Source organism: Gasterosteus aculeatus, chromosome X (genome assembly GCF_964276395.1).
Source record: "Gasterosteus aculeatus chromosome X, fGasAcu3.hap1.1, whole genome shotgun sequence".
NCBI classification, from domain to species: domain Eukaryota; kingdom Metazoa; phylum Chordata; class Actinopteri; order Perciformes; family Gasterosteidae; genus Gasterosteus; species Gasterosteus aculeatus.
Window position 1 is genome coordinate 4493031 of NC_135698.1, and position 15017 is coordinate 4508047.

At 46.7% G+C, this 15017-nt stretch overlaps 2 protein-coding genes across 2 annotated transcripts; both read left to right on the forward strand.

The window, feature by feature from the left end:
* The first annotated feature begins 76 nt into the window (after positions 1-76).
* Positions 77-5924, forward strand: LOC120809743 (DEP domain-containing protein 7). Its single transcript, XM_078082968.1, has 12 exons — positions 77-297; positions 498-683; positions 830-971; positions 1061-1156; positions 1729-1913; positions 2283-2484; positions 2695-2846; positions 2929-3120; positions 3631-3773; positions 3958-4083; positions 4702-4777; positions 5561-5924. Exons 1-12 carry the CDS (start codon positions 111-113, stop codon positions 5770-5772), a joined length of 1899 nt encoding a protein of 632 aa, XP_077939094.1. The 5' UTR covers positions 77-110; the 3' UTR covers positions 5773-5924.
* A 429-nt stretch (positions 5925-6353) lies between these two features.
* On the forward strand, positions 6354-14337 carry tcp11l1 (t-complex 11, testis-specific-like 1). The gene is made up of 10 exons (XM_040163302.2): positions 6354-6667; positions 7022-7183; positions 8554-8686; positions 8760-8880; positions 8975-9195; positions 9450-9586; positions 9899-10068; positions 10156-10337; positions 10785-10957; positions 11059-14337. Exons 2-10 carry the CDS (start codon positions 7030-7032, stop codon positions 11280-11282), a joined length of 1515 nt encoding a protein of 504 aa, XP_040019236.2. The 5' UTR covers positions 6354-6667; positions 7022-7029; the 3' UTR covers positions 11283-14337.
* The last annotated feature ends 680 nt before the right edge of the window (positions 14338-15017 follow it).

Consider the following 15017-nt stretch of genomic DNA (forward strand, 5'->3'; position numbering starts at 1 on the left):
GGCAGCAGTGTCCAGATTAAAATATGAAGCGCAGCAGATACAGCGGCCGCAGAGACCCGCCGTTAAAGCAGCGCGCCCTCAGTGAGCCATTGGCGCCATCTAGCGGGTGAATGTTAAAGTTTCGCCTACGCCGAATGAGCCCGTGCCTTGACGTGCTCGTCTTCGCCGGCTGCTTTCTCCCGCTCGTCTGCCCGCGTACAAGCGTTTACCGCACCTCTTGTTCGGTAGACATGGCGACAATTAAAGAAAGAGCAGCGGCGCTAAACCTCGCCGAGAAGTTGTGTGTGCGTCCTCCAGGTGAGTTACCCAGAGGATAGGTGTCTGTCACGGAGGCCTGTTAATTTCCCCTTAATTGACGTTAATTAAAATAAATCAATAAAGGTTGTTGTCGGCCTTCAGAGTAGTAGTGAGTTGCTACTGTCGTTTTATAGTTAGTAAATGAGTTCCCCATCTTAGTTTCCTCACTCCAACGCGACCTCCTCTGACCCTCGTTGCAGCGCGTGGAGCCGCCAGCAGACCGGCGCAGTCCTCGTGCGTGTGGAGCGGCCTCATCTCCCACCTCCGGTCCTCCGTGACTGTGAAGCGTCGGCGAATCAACCTCAAGTCTCATGGCGACTGTTTCCTCGGCTCGGAGGCCGTCGACGCGTTGGAGGAGCACATCAGCTGTGCCAAAGTCATTGAGGGTGCGTGAGTGCTGGGCAATGTGTACATCTAATGGATTTTAAACGTGAGGGTTCCATTTCACTCATGACATCTCCTAATCATTATTATTATATATTTTTTTGAATTCACTAAAAATCATTGTTTTCCTGCTTTGTAATAATTTAAGGAGCCATCGTGTCGCGGGCCAAAGTGGTGTGCGTGTGCCAGGCCCTGTTGGACTGCAATGTGTTTGAGGCGGTGGGCACCAGAGTGTTCGGCAAAGTCAAGAAGCGGGATGTGTTTCAGGACAGCAGGAGTGCTCTTTACAGGTGACACACACATGCTAAACCACTCCTCAGCCATGATCCAAAGCGGTGCTGATATGTTCTCCTTTGTTCTTTTTTTCCTGCACACACAGGTTTGCAGGGGTGTGTTCCCCTTCAGTCGACGACCTGGAAAGAGGTGTGCTCGTCAATGGGATCCAGAAGCTGTTTTGCGGCACACCTTCACAAAGGTACCAGGAGGAAATCCTTCCAAGCTTAGTCACAACTACATCAAATAAAAAAAACAGCATGCTGTCGGTATCATTATGCCTTGCATTAATGTTTTGTGTACTGTGTACTATCAGATGGGCAGTTTTAAAAGTAACAAACGCAGTGGCTCACATAATGTCCATGACGACCGGATCTCATAGAACATTTCCATCGTGCTGCATTTGATATCCTGCGTATTGGGACACACCATTGTTTTCTGGCATACTAAGTAGTAAGAGTATTGGAACAGTTCTAGTCCTTTAACACTCTTTTTTTGGATTCTTTCTGCACTCTTCTTCTTTGTCAAAACCTGGCATCCACATTACCCACAATGCAACTCAAGTCTCTTTGAGATCTGTGCATGTTATGCAAGTAGCGGCAGATGTGACGTGGACATTTATGAGACATCACCTGTGTTTTCACATTCAACGCACTTAATCTGAACTCTAAAATTGGCACATTGTCCTTTTTGTGGAGGATCCAAATCGGATCTTGATTTTTTTCAAGTGACTCCTTCGTCAGCTCTCGGCCACCACCGTTTTTTGTATTGCAGTCAGGCAGAGCAGACGTGTCCCACCAGCCCCCGTGTTCAGATGTCCACCTCCGTCCAACCACCTGAGGGGTCCACAAAAGCCAACAAAGTGGACGCTGCCACCCCGGTCAGCCCGACACAAGAGCCTCTGGGAGACAGCGGCAGCCCCGGCAGGGCGCAGGCGGACGCCGTTTTACCGCAATCGTGTAAGGCGCCATCTTGATCAGTCGAAGCACAGATGAGTGGTCTCCTGTTGTAACCCACATGCACATGACGCGCACAAGGCTGGGCGCCTCTTTCAGAAAGCACTGCTTTGAGAGACAAAACAACACCCTGGTCGGACACCAGTGCACCACAGAGGAAGAAGAACCAGTGGAAGCACAGGCAATTTTAATAGCATCAATGAAGTGAGACCTGGGTATTATGCATACTGCCCCTTTTCAGAAAATTAGAATCAAAGTAGTAGACAGTAGTGCAATTTGGGAATCCCCTTTTCTGTGAAAAGCCTGGTCCTGGAATATAAAAATCTACATATTTTTATGAATATACATTTTTATATATTTGTTGCTCCATAGTGGTGGACCAGGTGTGGCTGGAGCAGACTCTGCTCCGGCTGTTGAACCTGGTGGAGCTCCCCGTGCTGGAAGGGGTGCTTCAGTGCAGCCAGGCTCCATCCCCTCCTCCTCCGTCCAACCTCCTGGCTCACAGTAACCCGGACCTGATCTACAGCAGCAACCACCTGGACCGGCAGATCCTGAAAGCTTTCAGGGACACTCAGTACGTTCCAGCTTGGACAATCAACTCCCCTCCCACTGCCTCCTCTATAAATGCAGGCTAGCGGTTCCCCCAGGTCTAGTCTTTGCGCGAAGCTAAGTCGATTCATAGTCAGTATAGACGTGAGAGGGGCATCAGTCTTTTCTAATCCCCAAATATATAGTTTATGTAATGAAACCTGCCTTTGCTTACGGTCTCGTCCTTGTCCCTCAGGGAGGACGAGTGGCTCATTGCAGCTCTGGACTGTCTGGACTTCCTGCCTGATCAGCCAGTGGTGGAACTGAGCAGGGAGCTGCCTGACTGTTTCCCGCCAGATGAGGACGGCTGTGACCAAGCGCCAGCTGGTAGCGGTTCACAAGACGGAGGCAAGTTCTCTGATGACTATGGGGGGGGCAACGCCTAGTGCCGCTACTTGTATTTGTGATCAATCTGCCTTTCTGACTTCAGTGCAGCCTCCGAGGTCCATGTCCACTCAAGTCCGCCACATCTACGAGCGGCCGCGTCTCTCCTCGAGCGGGCAGGCCCACTGCAAGCGGCTGCTGTACGGGACTCTGGCGAAACACTACGGCCACACAGACCGACCTCCGCTGCTGCCCCAGCACATGGCCGACGTCTACACGGCCATCACCGACCTGCTGGGTAAAAGCCCCCCGTGTGTTGCAATCAGGCGGCGACCTGCGGTTCGCAAATTGTGAAGTGCACACGGTCTCTTCTCACTTGACTAATTTCGCCAGTAAACATTATGAAACATGAGTTTATTGTCTCCATCTCTAATTTCAAGTAGAGCATAAAGCAGGGTGTGCTTTAGGGCGGGACTGCTCTGTGATTGACAGGGCGCTGCTGCGACCAGAGCCATATACAGGGTCTCTACCACAAATCGACAAATGGGTGACGTCACAACAACGGTGTTCATCCTTTTTTACTAACTTTTTGTTCTCTGAGCAGTTTGTCAAAGCACGTAACGTACAATGGAGAAGTTGGAGCACCTTCCACAAGGAGAAACTTATCAGTGTTTGGCATGATTCCTCTCTGTCATTCCAGCTAAATGGTTGCAGAAAACATCCCTGAAAAGGCTCTTTAGTAAAGAGGGAATCCGCAGACAGACGTTCTTACTGATATTCAATTCCATTTGTGCGTCTTCTTCCTTAGTGAACGCTAAACTGTCCACGGCTCTTGAAGCGCTGCAGTTGTGCCTGAAGCTGCTTCCTCCGGGCCACAGAGATGAGCTGTGCGCGCTGCTCACGTTCATGGCTCTGGCAGCCGACCCGCAAGGGATGAAACTGGATAAGGAGGTGAGGGCAGGGGACTAAATGTTATGTTGGAAAATGCTTTCTTGTTTTTATGTCCAACAGAAGATTTCTGAACTTCATCACTGCTTTCCCCCTCCTGTCTTTTTAAGGTAGAAAAGGAGGCGGCAAAAATAGGGCCTGATTGTTTCTGTAATTTAACATTAGCAATGTGCTGTTTAACCTGTAGATGGAGAACAGACAGGCGGTGAAGAGGTCTTTCTCCAGGGCAGTCCTCCACAGCAGGGTTCTTTCAAAGGAGAAGGAGGACCTGATGGTGGTCTTCTTGCTCAGCAACATAAAGGACATTTTTAAGGTCCGGCCGAGGCAACTTTATTTGTATAGCACATTTCAACAACAAGGTAATTAAAAGTGCCTCATGTGAGCATAAGGCAAAAGACAAGGAGAAGACTGCAACATCAAACAAAAATCATTGCAGTGCTCTTTAAGAAATAAAACTCATTAGTGAAATGCAATAAATTGATTAACATCCTTGAACCTGGTTTAACTAAAGGTTCAGATTAGTTTCTTCTCATTTTTAAAGGTGAGTGGGAAGATGGACTATGTAGATTAACACACACATTAAAAAAAACAGTATTTTATCAGTACTTCAGGTTATAAAACTCTGTTCTCCTCAAACTGCAAACCAGATTCTGGCCTTGAATTTACTTTTTTGGTTCAAGGGCTGATGTTTGTTTGAGCTATTTACATTCAGTGGTTTTGTAACTCATTGTTGCATGAACAAATTGCCTCAAATTGTAGTAATGAAGAAAACGTTGCCTCAAGACTGTTGCGCAAGGGCTTCAGGGGAAAATAACTAAGTCGGAACCTTGATTTAAAAATCCAATTTGACAGGTCGATCTCCACAGTGAACAGTGTTTTCCTGTCCATTGAGTAATTTGCCACCAAGATTTTATTATTCTCTTTGCTCCAGATACCGGGGACCCTGCACAAAGGAGTGAGCGAAAAGCTGGCCAGCCTGGCACAGGGGAAGCAGCCCGATGTGACCGGTAACACTAAAACACTGTTCTGATTCGTTAGAATAGATCCACACATTGGTGGGGCCATGCATGTATTTATCATTACATCATGTGTATCATACGTATGTGCATAATGACTCATATTAATCTGATATTTTAGTTGATCAAGTCGATACTAACCTGTGTCTCGTTACATTTGTAATCGGTCACGACTTCTTGCTTCACTGATCTGAGGCACGGGAGCCCAGATTGCAATATTTTCTTTTAAGATGCATACCCTCGCCTAAGTATAGAGCTCTTATTAATGTCATGTTTGTAGACTATCACAATACGTTACCTTAATATACTTTTTCTTTTTTTGCGTGTCAGTCTTCAGTCAGGCATCACAACAGCGACACTCGTCTGGTACCCGACCTACCCACCAGCTTCCGCTTTACGAAAAAAAATTGTTTTAACTTGAGAGAAAAAGATGACATTCTGCAAGTGCCACAAGAAGGGTCTCACTGTCTCTTGAGTATTTAGAAGCAGATATTCCCCTCAGGAGTTGGTGGAGACCAAAATTAAGCTGAGAAATATATATATTTACTATAAATCTGAGCTGGTCAGGAAATGAAATGCTGGTGTTGTACCATTTGGTAAGTGGCCTGGGTTTGTAAGAGGACATTTGCTTGTTCAACATTTTTCTTATGACTACGTTATGTGGTCACTGATAACCGAATCGAACGTTCATGGTTGCAGAACGTGTACTCTTAAGCCTCCCTCCATGTCTACACTTTTTCTTTTGCTTGTTTTTTCTTCTTCTCTGGAATTCAGGGTTCACATTCTGCCAGCCGGTCTCTCACGGGGCTTACAACGAGTCTACGAAGAAGACCACCAACGAGGAGCTGCGGATTCTTCTGGGCGGCATCCATCAGAACCCAAAGATCTCTGCCAAGGAGAGAAAGCGGCTACTCAGACAGTTCTATCAAGCACACCCGGAGATATTTAACCAGTACTTTGGTGAACACGCTGTTAGCGTGCTGTAGTCGTCTGGAGTTTTTTGTAGCTTTTTACGGTCTTAGGCTGTACGATTCGCAAGTAGATTGCGTTGAATGATTAGTTGGAAAATACCTTCAGCATGGGATTGCACCTTTATGTGTATGTTTGCCTTATTGTCAAAATAAACTGTGGATATATATTTTGGATGTCTCTTTTTACAGATGTGAAGGTTAATTAGAAACAGATTAAGTGGTAAAAAAGAAGTCCATTTGTGGGGGAAAAAATCATGTTCAAGGGAAGTTTTAGTTTTTCCAGTATATGTCCCTTTAGGTAAACAACCCAAGTATTTGTATACTATAATGAATTTGTGTAGCACATTTGGAAAAGTATGCCTTGTTGGACTTTAGGTTAATGACTCACACCACTGATAAACCTAGCCTAGACTTCAGTCACAGACCCCATTTTAATCTAATGCATTCAACGCAACCTCTAATTCCTTTCAGAGACATAAATAAAAAAAAAACTAAAATTACAAAGGTAGAGCTAGAAATGCGTGCCATTAGAAACTAACACATTCCCATCCGCTGCCATTGATTTGCTTAAAAAATGAAGCTGTGCGCATGCGCGAGAGAGTGGGCTCGTCTGCTGCGTCACACTCAACCCGACCCCAAACCGGAAGCGGCTCGCTCAGTTACCAGACGGCGCATTGAAGAGAAGCTGCTGCGACATCAGTGAGCTCGAGCTCTCCGGGACGCAACGAATGACTCCCTCCTGCTAAAAAAAAAAAAATCTGTGACGGTGATACATTTCGTTGTGGCCGGGCTGTCCAGATTTAGCTGCTGTCACAAAGGCTGCATTGTTTGTTGACAGTGAGAGACCAAAGCTAAAGTTGAGCCTCTCGGCTCACCAGTCTCCCTCCTCGGGGCTTCCCACGCGCTGAAGGTTAGTACCGTTGCCGCGGACAGGCCTTCACTCGCTGCCACGGTACCGCGAGGCTTTGCTACGTTTGCCTTGGTGGTGTCCACCGCCTCTCAGTCGGCCGGCTTAGCAACACGCCCCCCCCCCCCTTATCAGTCTAGGTGATGTCATCATCTGTCGTTCGATTACAACAACAAACTTGCATCTCTCCTGATCTCCTGTTTGGACTGCAACAAAAACGCATAACGTACAAATAATGTTCATTGATGTAGCAATACTGCATGTCTAGCTAGAAGAAGACCCCCACCCCACAAGAACTGTTACAGTAACATACATGCAACATTCTGCTGATTGCAAACATAATGTGTTATCGTGCAGACTGAAGCATGCCTAACGAGGCGGACCACCTTGAGGCCAGAGGAGACAAGGAATCGAAGAAGAAGGAGGAGGAGGAGAGGATGCAGGGTGCTCCCGAGGCCACATTGAATGAGAGGATACGGGCAAATAGTTCGAGCCCCCACAGGGGGAACACTCCTCAAGGTGAGAAAAGGATTGATCACACCAAGCTGACCAGAGACGGAAAGAAGTCTACTCAGATTAGGAAGGCGGGTTAGCTCGCTCAGCCTCCTGAAGTGAACAGGGGTCCGTTCCAAGAAGCAGGTCTAGTGGAAACTCAGTTTGTTAACCCTGAGATGAGGACAACCCTGGCTTGTCTGTTTCAGAAAGGGAGGTAACTAAAGCTCAGGCTCAGTCGCCATGGTAACTGAGCCTGTGAACATAACCTGGTCGGGAGCAGGTTTTCTTCAATAAACCTCGAGTTTCTTTCACAGTCGCCTCCCTCTGACAGCAGCCCAGCCAATCACACAGCGCGTTTAACACTACATGACATCATTCACCCATTCACACCCATTCATACACTGATGACAGGAGAACCATACACAGTGACACCTGCTCATCAGTAACTACCACTCATACACTGTAGTCGCAGCTACAGGAGCAATGTTGGGTTAAGTGTCTTGCCCAAGGACACAACGACATGCAGGTTAGCCGGGCCTGGGATCGAACCGACAACCCTCTGATTGGAGGACGACCGTGCTCCCTACTCACCCACAGTCGCTCCCATTCCGATTAGGTATATTGTCATTTCCAAAGCTACTTGTTTGAACGGTATTGTTTTTCTTCACAGTCCATCAAATATGTACATAACCGCATCCGTCCTCAAATAGCAAATGGGTGACGTTAGTCACCGAGCAGATTCTTTGTGTAGTATTACTTTTTTTTTTGCAAACGGTAGTTTCCTGTACAAAGTTAGAATATTAGTAAAGCTGCTGTATGCAGAGCAGTGAGAAACGTGTGCGTCGTTCTGAAACGTCTTTTAAACCTTTTCGTTCCCTGGACACAAACCAGTGACAGCAATAAAGAGGAGTTCCACAGGATGGATGATTGAACCAACTTTAACAGCTGTTCTGAAACCCCAAACTGAGTTTTCCATCTCAGGATAAATACTTTCAGAGTTTAGGGTTTGACTCAAGGTTTGTTAAACCTCCTACTTAAAACGGACCCCAGCTTGAAGGTCTCAACCGGTTACTGTAAAACAGCCACTGTGTAGCATGTCGTCTCGTCAATCTCATCCAGTAGACCCCCGACGTGGGACCACATCAACACATGTTACATGGCTATTGTGAGCACGCCATATTCTTGGTTTTTTTGCCAGAGAATGGGACTTAATAATTGCTGTCGAGTTATAATAACAAAAAGTCTATTTTTGAAGCAGATTTCCAAACCGACTATTGTCACCTGACTGTGTGTGTGTGTGGCTGCTTTTACTAAAGTTACACTCAAGTGGACAGTGGAAATTTGTTTAAGAAAGGAAGAAGCACATTATGATGGAAGGTGGATTTCTTTTACAGCCAGCCCGCCCCGGTTCGTCTCCGTGGAGGAGCTGATGGAGACGGCTGAAGGAGTCACCAACATGGCTTTGGCTCATGAAATAATGGTCAACCAGGATTTTCAAGTCAAACCGGTGGTCCTTCCCGAGGGGAGGTGAGCATTCAACCACATAGCCCAGAGTCCCTTGTTCTCTCGCTGTAGAAGTAACGGCCCCTCCTGTGCACAGCTTGGAGCGCCAAGTGAAGGAGATCATGCACAAGGCATTCTGGGATTGCTTGGAGGCTCAGCTGAAGGAGGAACCGCAGACGTACGGACACTCCATCAAGCTGCTGTCCGAGATCAGAGAGGTGAGGCTCAAATGTGATGTCTTATTTCCAGCTGCTGTTGTCACGTGTCTGGAGAAAAATCCCGGCAGCACGTCTTTCACCCCCTTTCCCCCAGACCTTGCTGTCCTTCCTGCTGCCGGGCCACGGCCGCCTGCGCTCCCGCATCGAGGAGGTCCTGGACCTGCCGCTGATCCAGCAGCAGGCCGAGAACGGCGCGCTGGACATCGGCAAGCTGTCCCAGTTCATCGTCGGGATGATGGGCTCGCTGTGCGCCCCCTGCAGGGACGAGGACATCCGAAAGCTGAAGGAGATCACTGACATCGTGCCCCTGCTTAAGTGAGCCCGGGAAACAATTACGAGTCAGGCATGTTTTGGGGTGGAGGGGGGGGGCCTCAGGGTATGACTTTAGGTGGAATTTTCCTTCCAGTCCGCTTGGGCAAAGGGGATCAGGGCGTTCTGGAATGACGCTTGAGGAGCTAACGCCGACCAAGTGGTCGAGGTTGGACCCGGAATCTCAAACCTCCAACAGTGCATTTTGGGAGGGTAGCGTTAGGCGCCGTGTGAGCCCCCCGTTTCTGTCTCCCTCCCAGGGAAATATTCTCCGTGCTGGACCTGATGAAGGTGGACATGGCTAACTTCGCCCTGACCAGCATCCGGCCTCACCTGATGCAGCAGTCGGTCGAGTACGAGAGGAGCAAGTTCCAGGGGTTTCTGGAGAAGCACCGCAGTAAGGAATCTCTCTTTTCCATGACTCATTTATGCAGGCACATAGAAACCGCTGAAACCCATTAGTAGATATTCTGTCCCCTTTTACCTTCTTTATAGCTTCGCATCGAGGCAGCTAACCAATTACAGCCTGAAACAAAATGAAGCCCAGCGACTCCTTAACGGCGACACAGTCTGCACATACTAAAGCCGATGAGGTTAAATTAAATGACGCATTGTCCCATTCAAAGTCAATGTCGCTATTAGCTTCTCCACTAAGAGCAGGCCTCTTTCATTGGCGCCTCGATCTAACGATGAACCCCCCCCCCTTCAGATGCCTTAGACTACACAGAGAAGTGGCTCGAGGACACGCTGAGATGCATGAGAGAGAGGGGCCCCTGCGCCCCGTCGTCAGGCCCTCCCTCCCTCTCCCCCGTCAACGTCCACAACCACGCCTACCTCCGCCTGCTGACGTGGTCCCACGCCTCCGACCCCTTCCCAGAGGTGAACGCAAAACCGCCGGAAGTCCCTCTGTGCTGCGGCCCGTCTCCTCGCCTCACGCCCCCCCCCCTTCTCACGCCCCCCCTGCAGACGGTGCTGATGGATCAGGTCCGGTTCCAGGAGATGCACCGAGAGGAGGAGCGGCTGGTCATGCTGTCGTCCGTGCTGCTCATCGTCTACACCACCACGGGGGAGGCCATATCCGGCCTGCCGGGGCTGATGGAGAAGCTGAAGGACATCGTCAGCGCCATATTTGCGGACATGCACGCGGCGTGAGTAGCGGCCCCACTGCGCTTTCACCATCAGTGATCTTTGTACCTCTTTAGCGGGACACTGCGTTACTACATCACAGCACGGGGTACCGTTATGCTGTAATGCTTTGTCAAAAAAGACAAGAAAATAATACATAAACGTAGCGAGAACAACAGGGAAATACTTTTTACTGATTGGTCCCTCTTTGGGTGGCCCCCAGATCGCGTATATTATGTTCACGTTCATAGGCACAGCGCCGTAATAACGGGCAGCGACAACCTGCTAAATGAATGAACGAATATTACTATACAACCTGTTTCGCACATTTTACAAAGAATCTGGCTGTCTTGTTTCCAACTTATCCTTCATCCACCAAGTGACGTCCCACAGCAAAACCGACCATCCATCCATATGTATGTGGTGTGAGTGCCGCTGTACTTGAACGCCTCCCTGTTGCCTGTCGCCAGGTCCTTCAACGCACCGGAGGCCTTAGCGACCGTCGGGGAGAAGCTGTGTGTCGAGCTGAGCGAGTGTCTGAGCCGACACGGCTACTCTCCGTTCACGGCGGTCCGGAGGAGCGCTCTGACGGGACAGATCTCCGCTATCATCCAGCCCGACAACAGCGTCCGCCAGCTGATGGGTAAGAAGGCGCGGCGTGGGAGGGGCTTTCGGGGGCCGACGAAGCCTCGCGTTTTTCGGGCACACGTTCATGTGGCTTCTCTCTTTTCCCACTTCCCTCAGAATCCCGGCTTCAGAACTACCTACTGGCCTCCCTAGAGTCCAGTCAACACAAGAACCCCCCCTCTCTCCCTGGAGGTCTGGCCCCGGTCGGCAGGGAGGTGATGGAGCTCGCTGTTCGCTTCAGTCGCCTCATCAACTTCAACAAGCTGGTCTTCTCCCCGTTCTACCAAAAGATTCTCCAAAAACTCCTGGCACCCGGGGAGAGTCCCAGCACTGGGACGTAAGCAGTTTGCCCCCCACCCCTCTCCCCCGCCCCCCTCCGTCATTCCCCTCCTCTTCCGCTGAGGACGCTTATCGGTCCCCAGCGCTTGCACCTTTAACCGATATAATGAAAGCAAACCCACTAGCGACCATCTCGATGGCATCAACTCCCACTGCTGCTTCTAGGATCCAATCTCAGGCCTCATAACCCTCCGGCTGCCCTCTGTTCAGTGTTCCTCGCACGGCCGGGTGTCCTTCACTTCATCCGAGCCAATAGCTGTGTTTTAGAACCAACACTACGTGTTATGCTCACCTTACTTTGCAGCGTAGAACACTATAGGGAGCTGCGATATAAGATGAATGAATCTACTCTTTTAAATCTTTGACATCTATGTTAAAGATAAAATCAACTGGACACACTGAGGGTCTTTTTATTTAAATAGTATGTACTCAGAGTGACACACGTTTGGTCCCGCTGCGTTTCGGCCCGAGTTTATTCTGTGAATCTTTAAAAAAAAAATAAAAAAAATGTCTACACCTAAACCTACGGCCCAATCTCTTTAAACGTGCTCCAACAATTCTTTGAGTACAAACTACAGCAACAGAGCTGACAGGGTTAACCTGAGGGGGGGGACCAGAGGTTGGCCATTAGCTTGCCAAAATGGCATTTTAGCGACCAGCCCGCTATGTTAATAAAACCCAGAAAAGCTCGGATTACAACACACAGGGAGAGCGACTTCATACGGACACAGAGAGACATCACTTTATCTGTACGTGGCAAATACAGCTGTTTGATGCTATGCTCATTCTCTGTATGTCATTTATTCTATGTGTTATTATAAGGCGCTCTTATGGCGTCTCAACATGTGAGGAGTTGCAGGGAGATGGAGTTCGGGCCGAGACATGCAGGCCGCATTCCATGAGAAAAGCCAACAAGCTCATTAAGGGGTTCCACATCTGCAAGAGTTAGAGACGAGAAGATCAGCCGGCTAGTTGGGACTGGCAACGAGCAAGAAGAGTCCCGCTTAGTCCACACCTCTGAATTAACATGGTTTCTCCCGGTTGTTTAAATTGACAATTTTACCGGCCGTTGAATCTCGTCATGGTCTTGAATATTTTTTCGACAGATTTATTTTTCTCAAGGGAAATGTAGGAATGTTGTGCCCGGGAGCAATTGCCTAGCAACCACTGTGTCGAAATTAGGCTGCAGGAAGCTGCCTGAACGTTTCATTTAAAACTTAAAAAAACGTTGCAAACCCTCCAAACGCTTCCTCTAAAAAACACCTCATTTATATGACTCATTTTTCACAGGATGCAAAACAGAACACATTATGTTCACGTAAATTAAAATTGACTATTACATGAGTTAATAAATAATGATATTTTACAATAATGCAGAGATTTACCAAGTCCTACTCTGTGTGGAAGGCCGCAATAACGAGCTGCATTTGTGGCAACTACTGGTTCATTCATATATTTGGCAGGGCACATGGGGAATCAAAAGGGGAGGAGCCTAAAACAGATTCTTCAAGTGAGATACATGAGGCACTGAGTGAATATTTTTCGTATTAATGCATTTGAATTATCAATTTACTCTTTGTTGTACCAGATTCTTTAAATCTCTCTTAAAATCTTCCAATTTGTTAAATACATGTAAAATAGCTTTGTTAAGTTCCCATGGTTACCGCAGTGGCCTGGGTTCAAATCCCACATGTGGCCTTCTGCATTTTGTCGTCCCGTTTAGCAAGTAAAGCTAAGGCTTGAGTCAACGCCGGACAAGGTCCTCCTAGAGCTCTCCTTCAGTAAACACTGGCACTCATTCTGCTCAAAGAGGCCTGACGAAAGATCGTACTCCGAACACAGCAGCAGCAGCACCTCTTTAGTCAGCATTCAGGAGTGAGCAGTTTTCAAACTCTGTGCTGCTGTTGTAATGGAATGAGCAAGACGCCAGATGATGGACTGTGGCCTTTTTACTGTTGTGGTTACAAATTATACCCTTTTTTGGTGATTGAAATCAAAACATTCTTATTATCAGATTGGCTTAGTTCGACAGTTCAGATGTTTGGGTTTCGACGTGTATAAAAAATGAAATAACATACCTTTTTGAGCACTGAATTTATTTCATAACATAAAAGCCTGCTTGAGGGTCCAAATCTTCGTACTGCCTCTGAAGTGCAGCAGCGGCCAGATGACATTTCGATGAGATTCCTCTTAACAAGAATCTGAGAATAACTTCCTACGTATTTTTTCTTGAATTAGTCCACACTAGTAATATAAAAATAAAGGTAGACTTTTTGTATCTGCTGTACGTGTGTGTGTGTGCGGTTCATTAGAAAAGAGGAAAGTGAAAGAGGGAGTTGATGGGACCAGACCTATTTGAACCGTAGCTGTCTTTTAATAGTTTCTCAATTGCATTTTGTTCTAATGGTTGATAACATGTTAAGAATTTTTACCTTTGTCCAACACGTTGGGCCACATTCGTTCAGATATGTGTAGGAATGTTCTGCCCACAAAATAATTCCTTGAAGTCAATGAATTACAATGAATTTTGAGTTGTCAAAAATGTTTTTATTGAAAGAAACGTTTGATCTACATTTGATGGCATTGAGGCTTTCAAAAACAACACGTTTGCTGCTGTTACAAAACAGTGTGCTCTTGCAATCTGACAGCAACATGGATCTGAAAAGATCAATATATATATATATATATATTCATCATGACTATATGCTGATCAAAGGGCATCAATTTTCTCAAGGTATTAAATACTGTTGGCCAATTCAATAAATCGTTTTTTAATGAATGTGACTTTTGAACACACAGCGCCATATCAAAGATTTTTAATCTGTCATTTATTTATACATATAAATGACAGATTAAAAACATTGATGTACAATAATGGTTGCTTTGCTTAATATTTGACACAACAATTGTACCGTGTGGTAGCGTGTAACGTTTTTTTGCTCTATCAAGCAGGATGACGTTGAATAACACATTTGCATTGCATGACGCCACCGATTACGCCGGTATTTGTCTTTTAATGTCAATCCCACATGCCAATAAAGCTTTGTCCGTCCCAAATGGCTTATTTCTCCCTCTACATGTGAACTGTGTGTGAAGACCGATTGTCCTCAGCAGAACACTAGCATGTAGTTTTCGTAGCAGACCTAGGTGGATCCAGAAGTCCAATTAATCTGATATATACAGTTGAACCATGAATTACTTGATTTTCTAGCAAAATTTACAATAATTGTTTACGTATATTTTCTTCTCTCTATGCAATTTTATTTAATTACTCTCTTGATGACAAAAACCAAGTGTTTGATGTATTTTGGCGTCTTTGCAACAAGGAGCGTGTTACAATGTGAACACGTAAGTGTGACAACATTAGGATGGACGTAAGAATGAGAAAAAAGTATGCATTTTAAAGAGCTATTTCATGGCGGATGCACCTTCATTTTGAAATAGGTAGTGTCACATTTCAAAATGGTCTGTGGTACTTTTCAGTACTATTTCAATAGATCTTGTTATTCATTTTCAATATTCTAAAAATCAAAAAAATAATTCTATGGTTCTATCAGGCATATTAGTAATACATCAGTGGTGTGTGTTAGCAGCACTTTTGCAGTTTTACAAAATACTCAACTATAATTGTATTCTTCTGGTGTAATCTGGGATCAACCCATGACCATAATTTCCATTGGGAGAAAGAAAAGTTGTGTGTTGTATTTTTTATTGAGATGTAGTTCTCTGAATGCCGT

Bases quoted from the DNA above. Each gene is read 5' to 3' on its own strand.
- LOC120809743 (XM_078082968.1), top strand. From the start codon at position 111: ATGTTAAAGTTTCGCCTACGCCGAATGAGCCCGTGCCTTGACGTGCTC. The intron at 1,157-1,728 runs GTACCAGGAGGA...TTTGTATTGCAG, and splicing joins TGCGGCACACCTTCACAAAG to TCAGGCAGAGCAGACGTGTC. The intron at 2,847-2,928 runs GCAAGTTCTCTG...TTCTGACTTCAG, and splicing joins TAGCGGTTCACAAGACGGAG to TGCAGCCTCCGAGGTCCATG.
- tcp11l1 (XM_040163302.2), top strand. From the start codon at position 7,030: ATGCCTAACGAGGCGGACCACCTTGAGGCCAGAGGAGACAAGGAATCG. The intron at 7,184-8,553 runs GTGAGAAAAGGA...TTTCTTTTACAG, and splicing joins CAGGGGGAACACTCCTCAAG to CCAGCCCGCCCCGGTTCGTC. The intron at 8,687-8,759 runs GTGAGCATTCAA...TCCTGTGCACAG, and splicing joins GTGGTCCTTCCCGAGGGGAG to CTTGGAGCGCCAAGTGAAGG.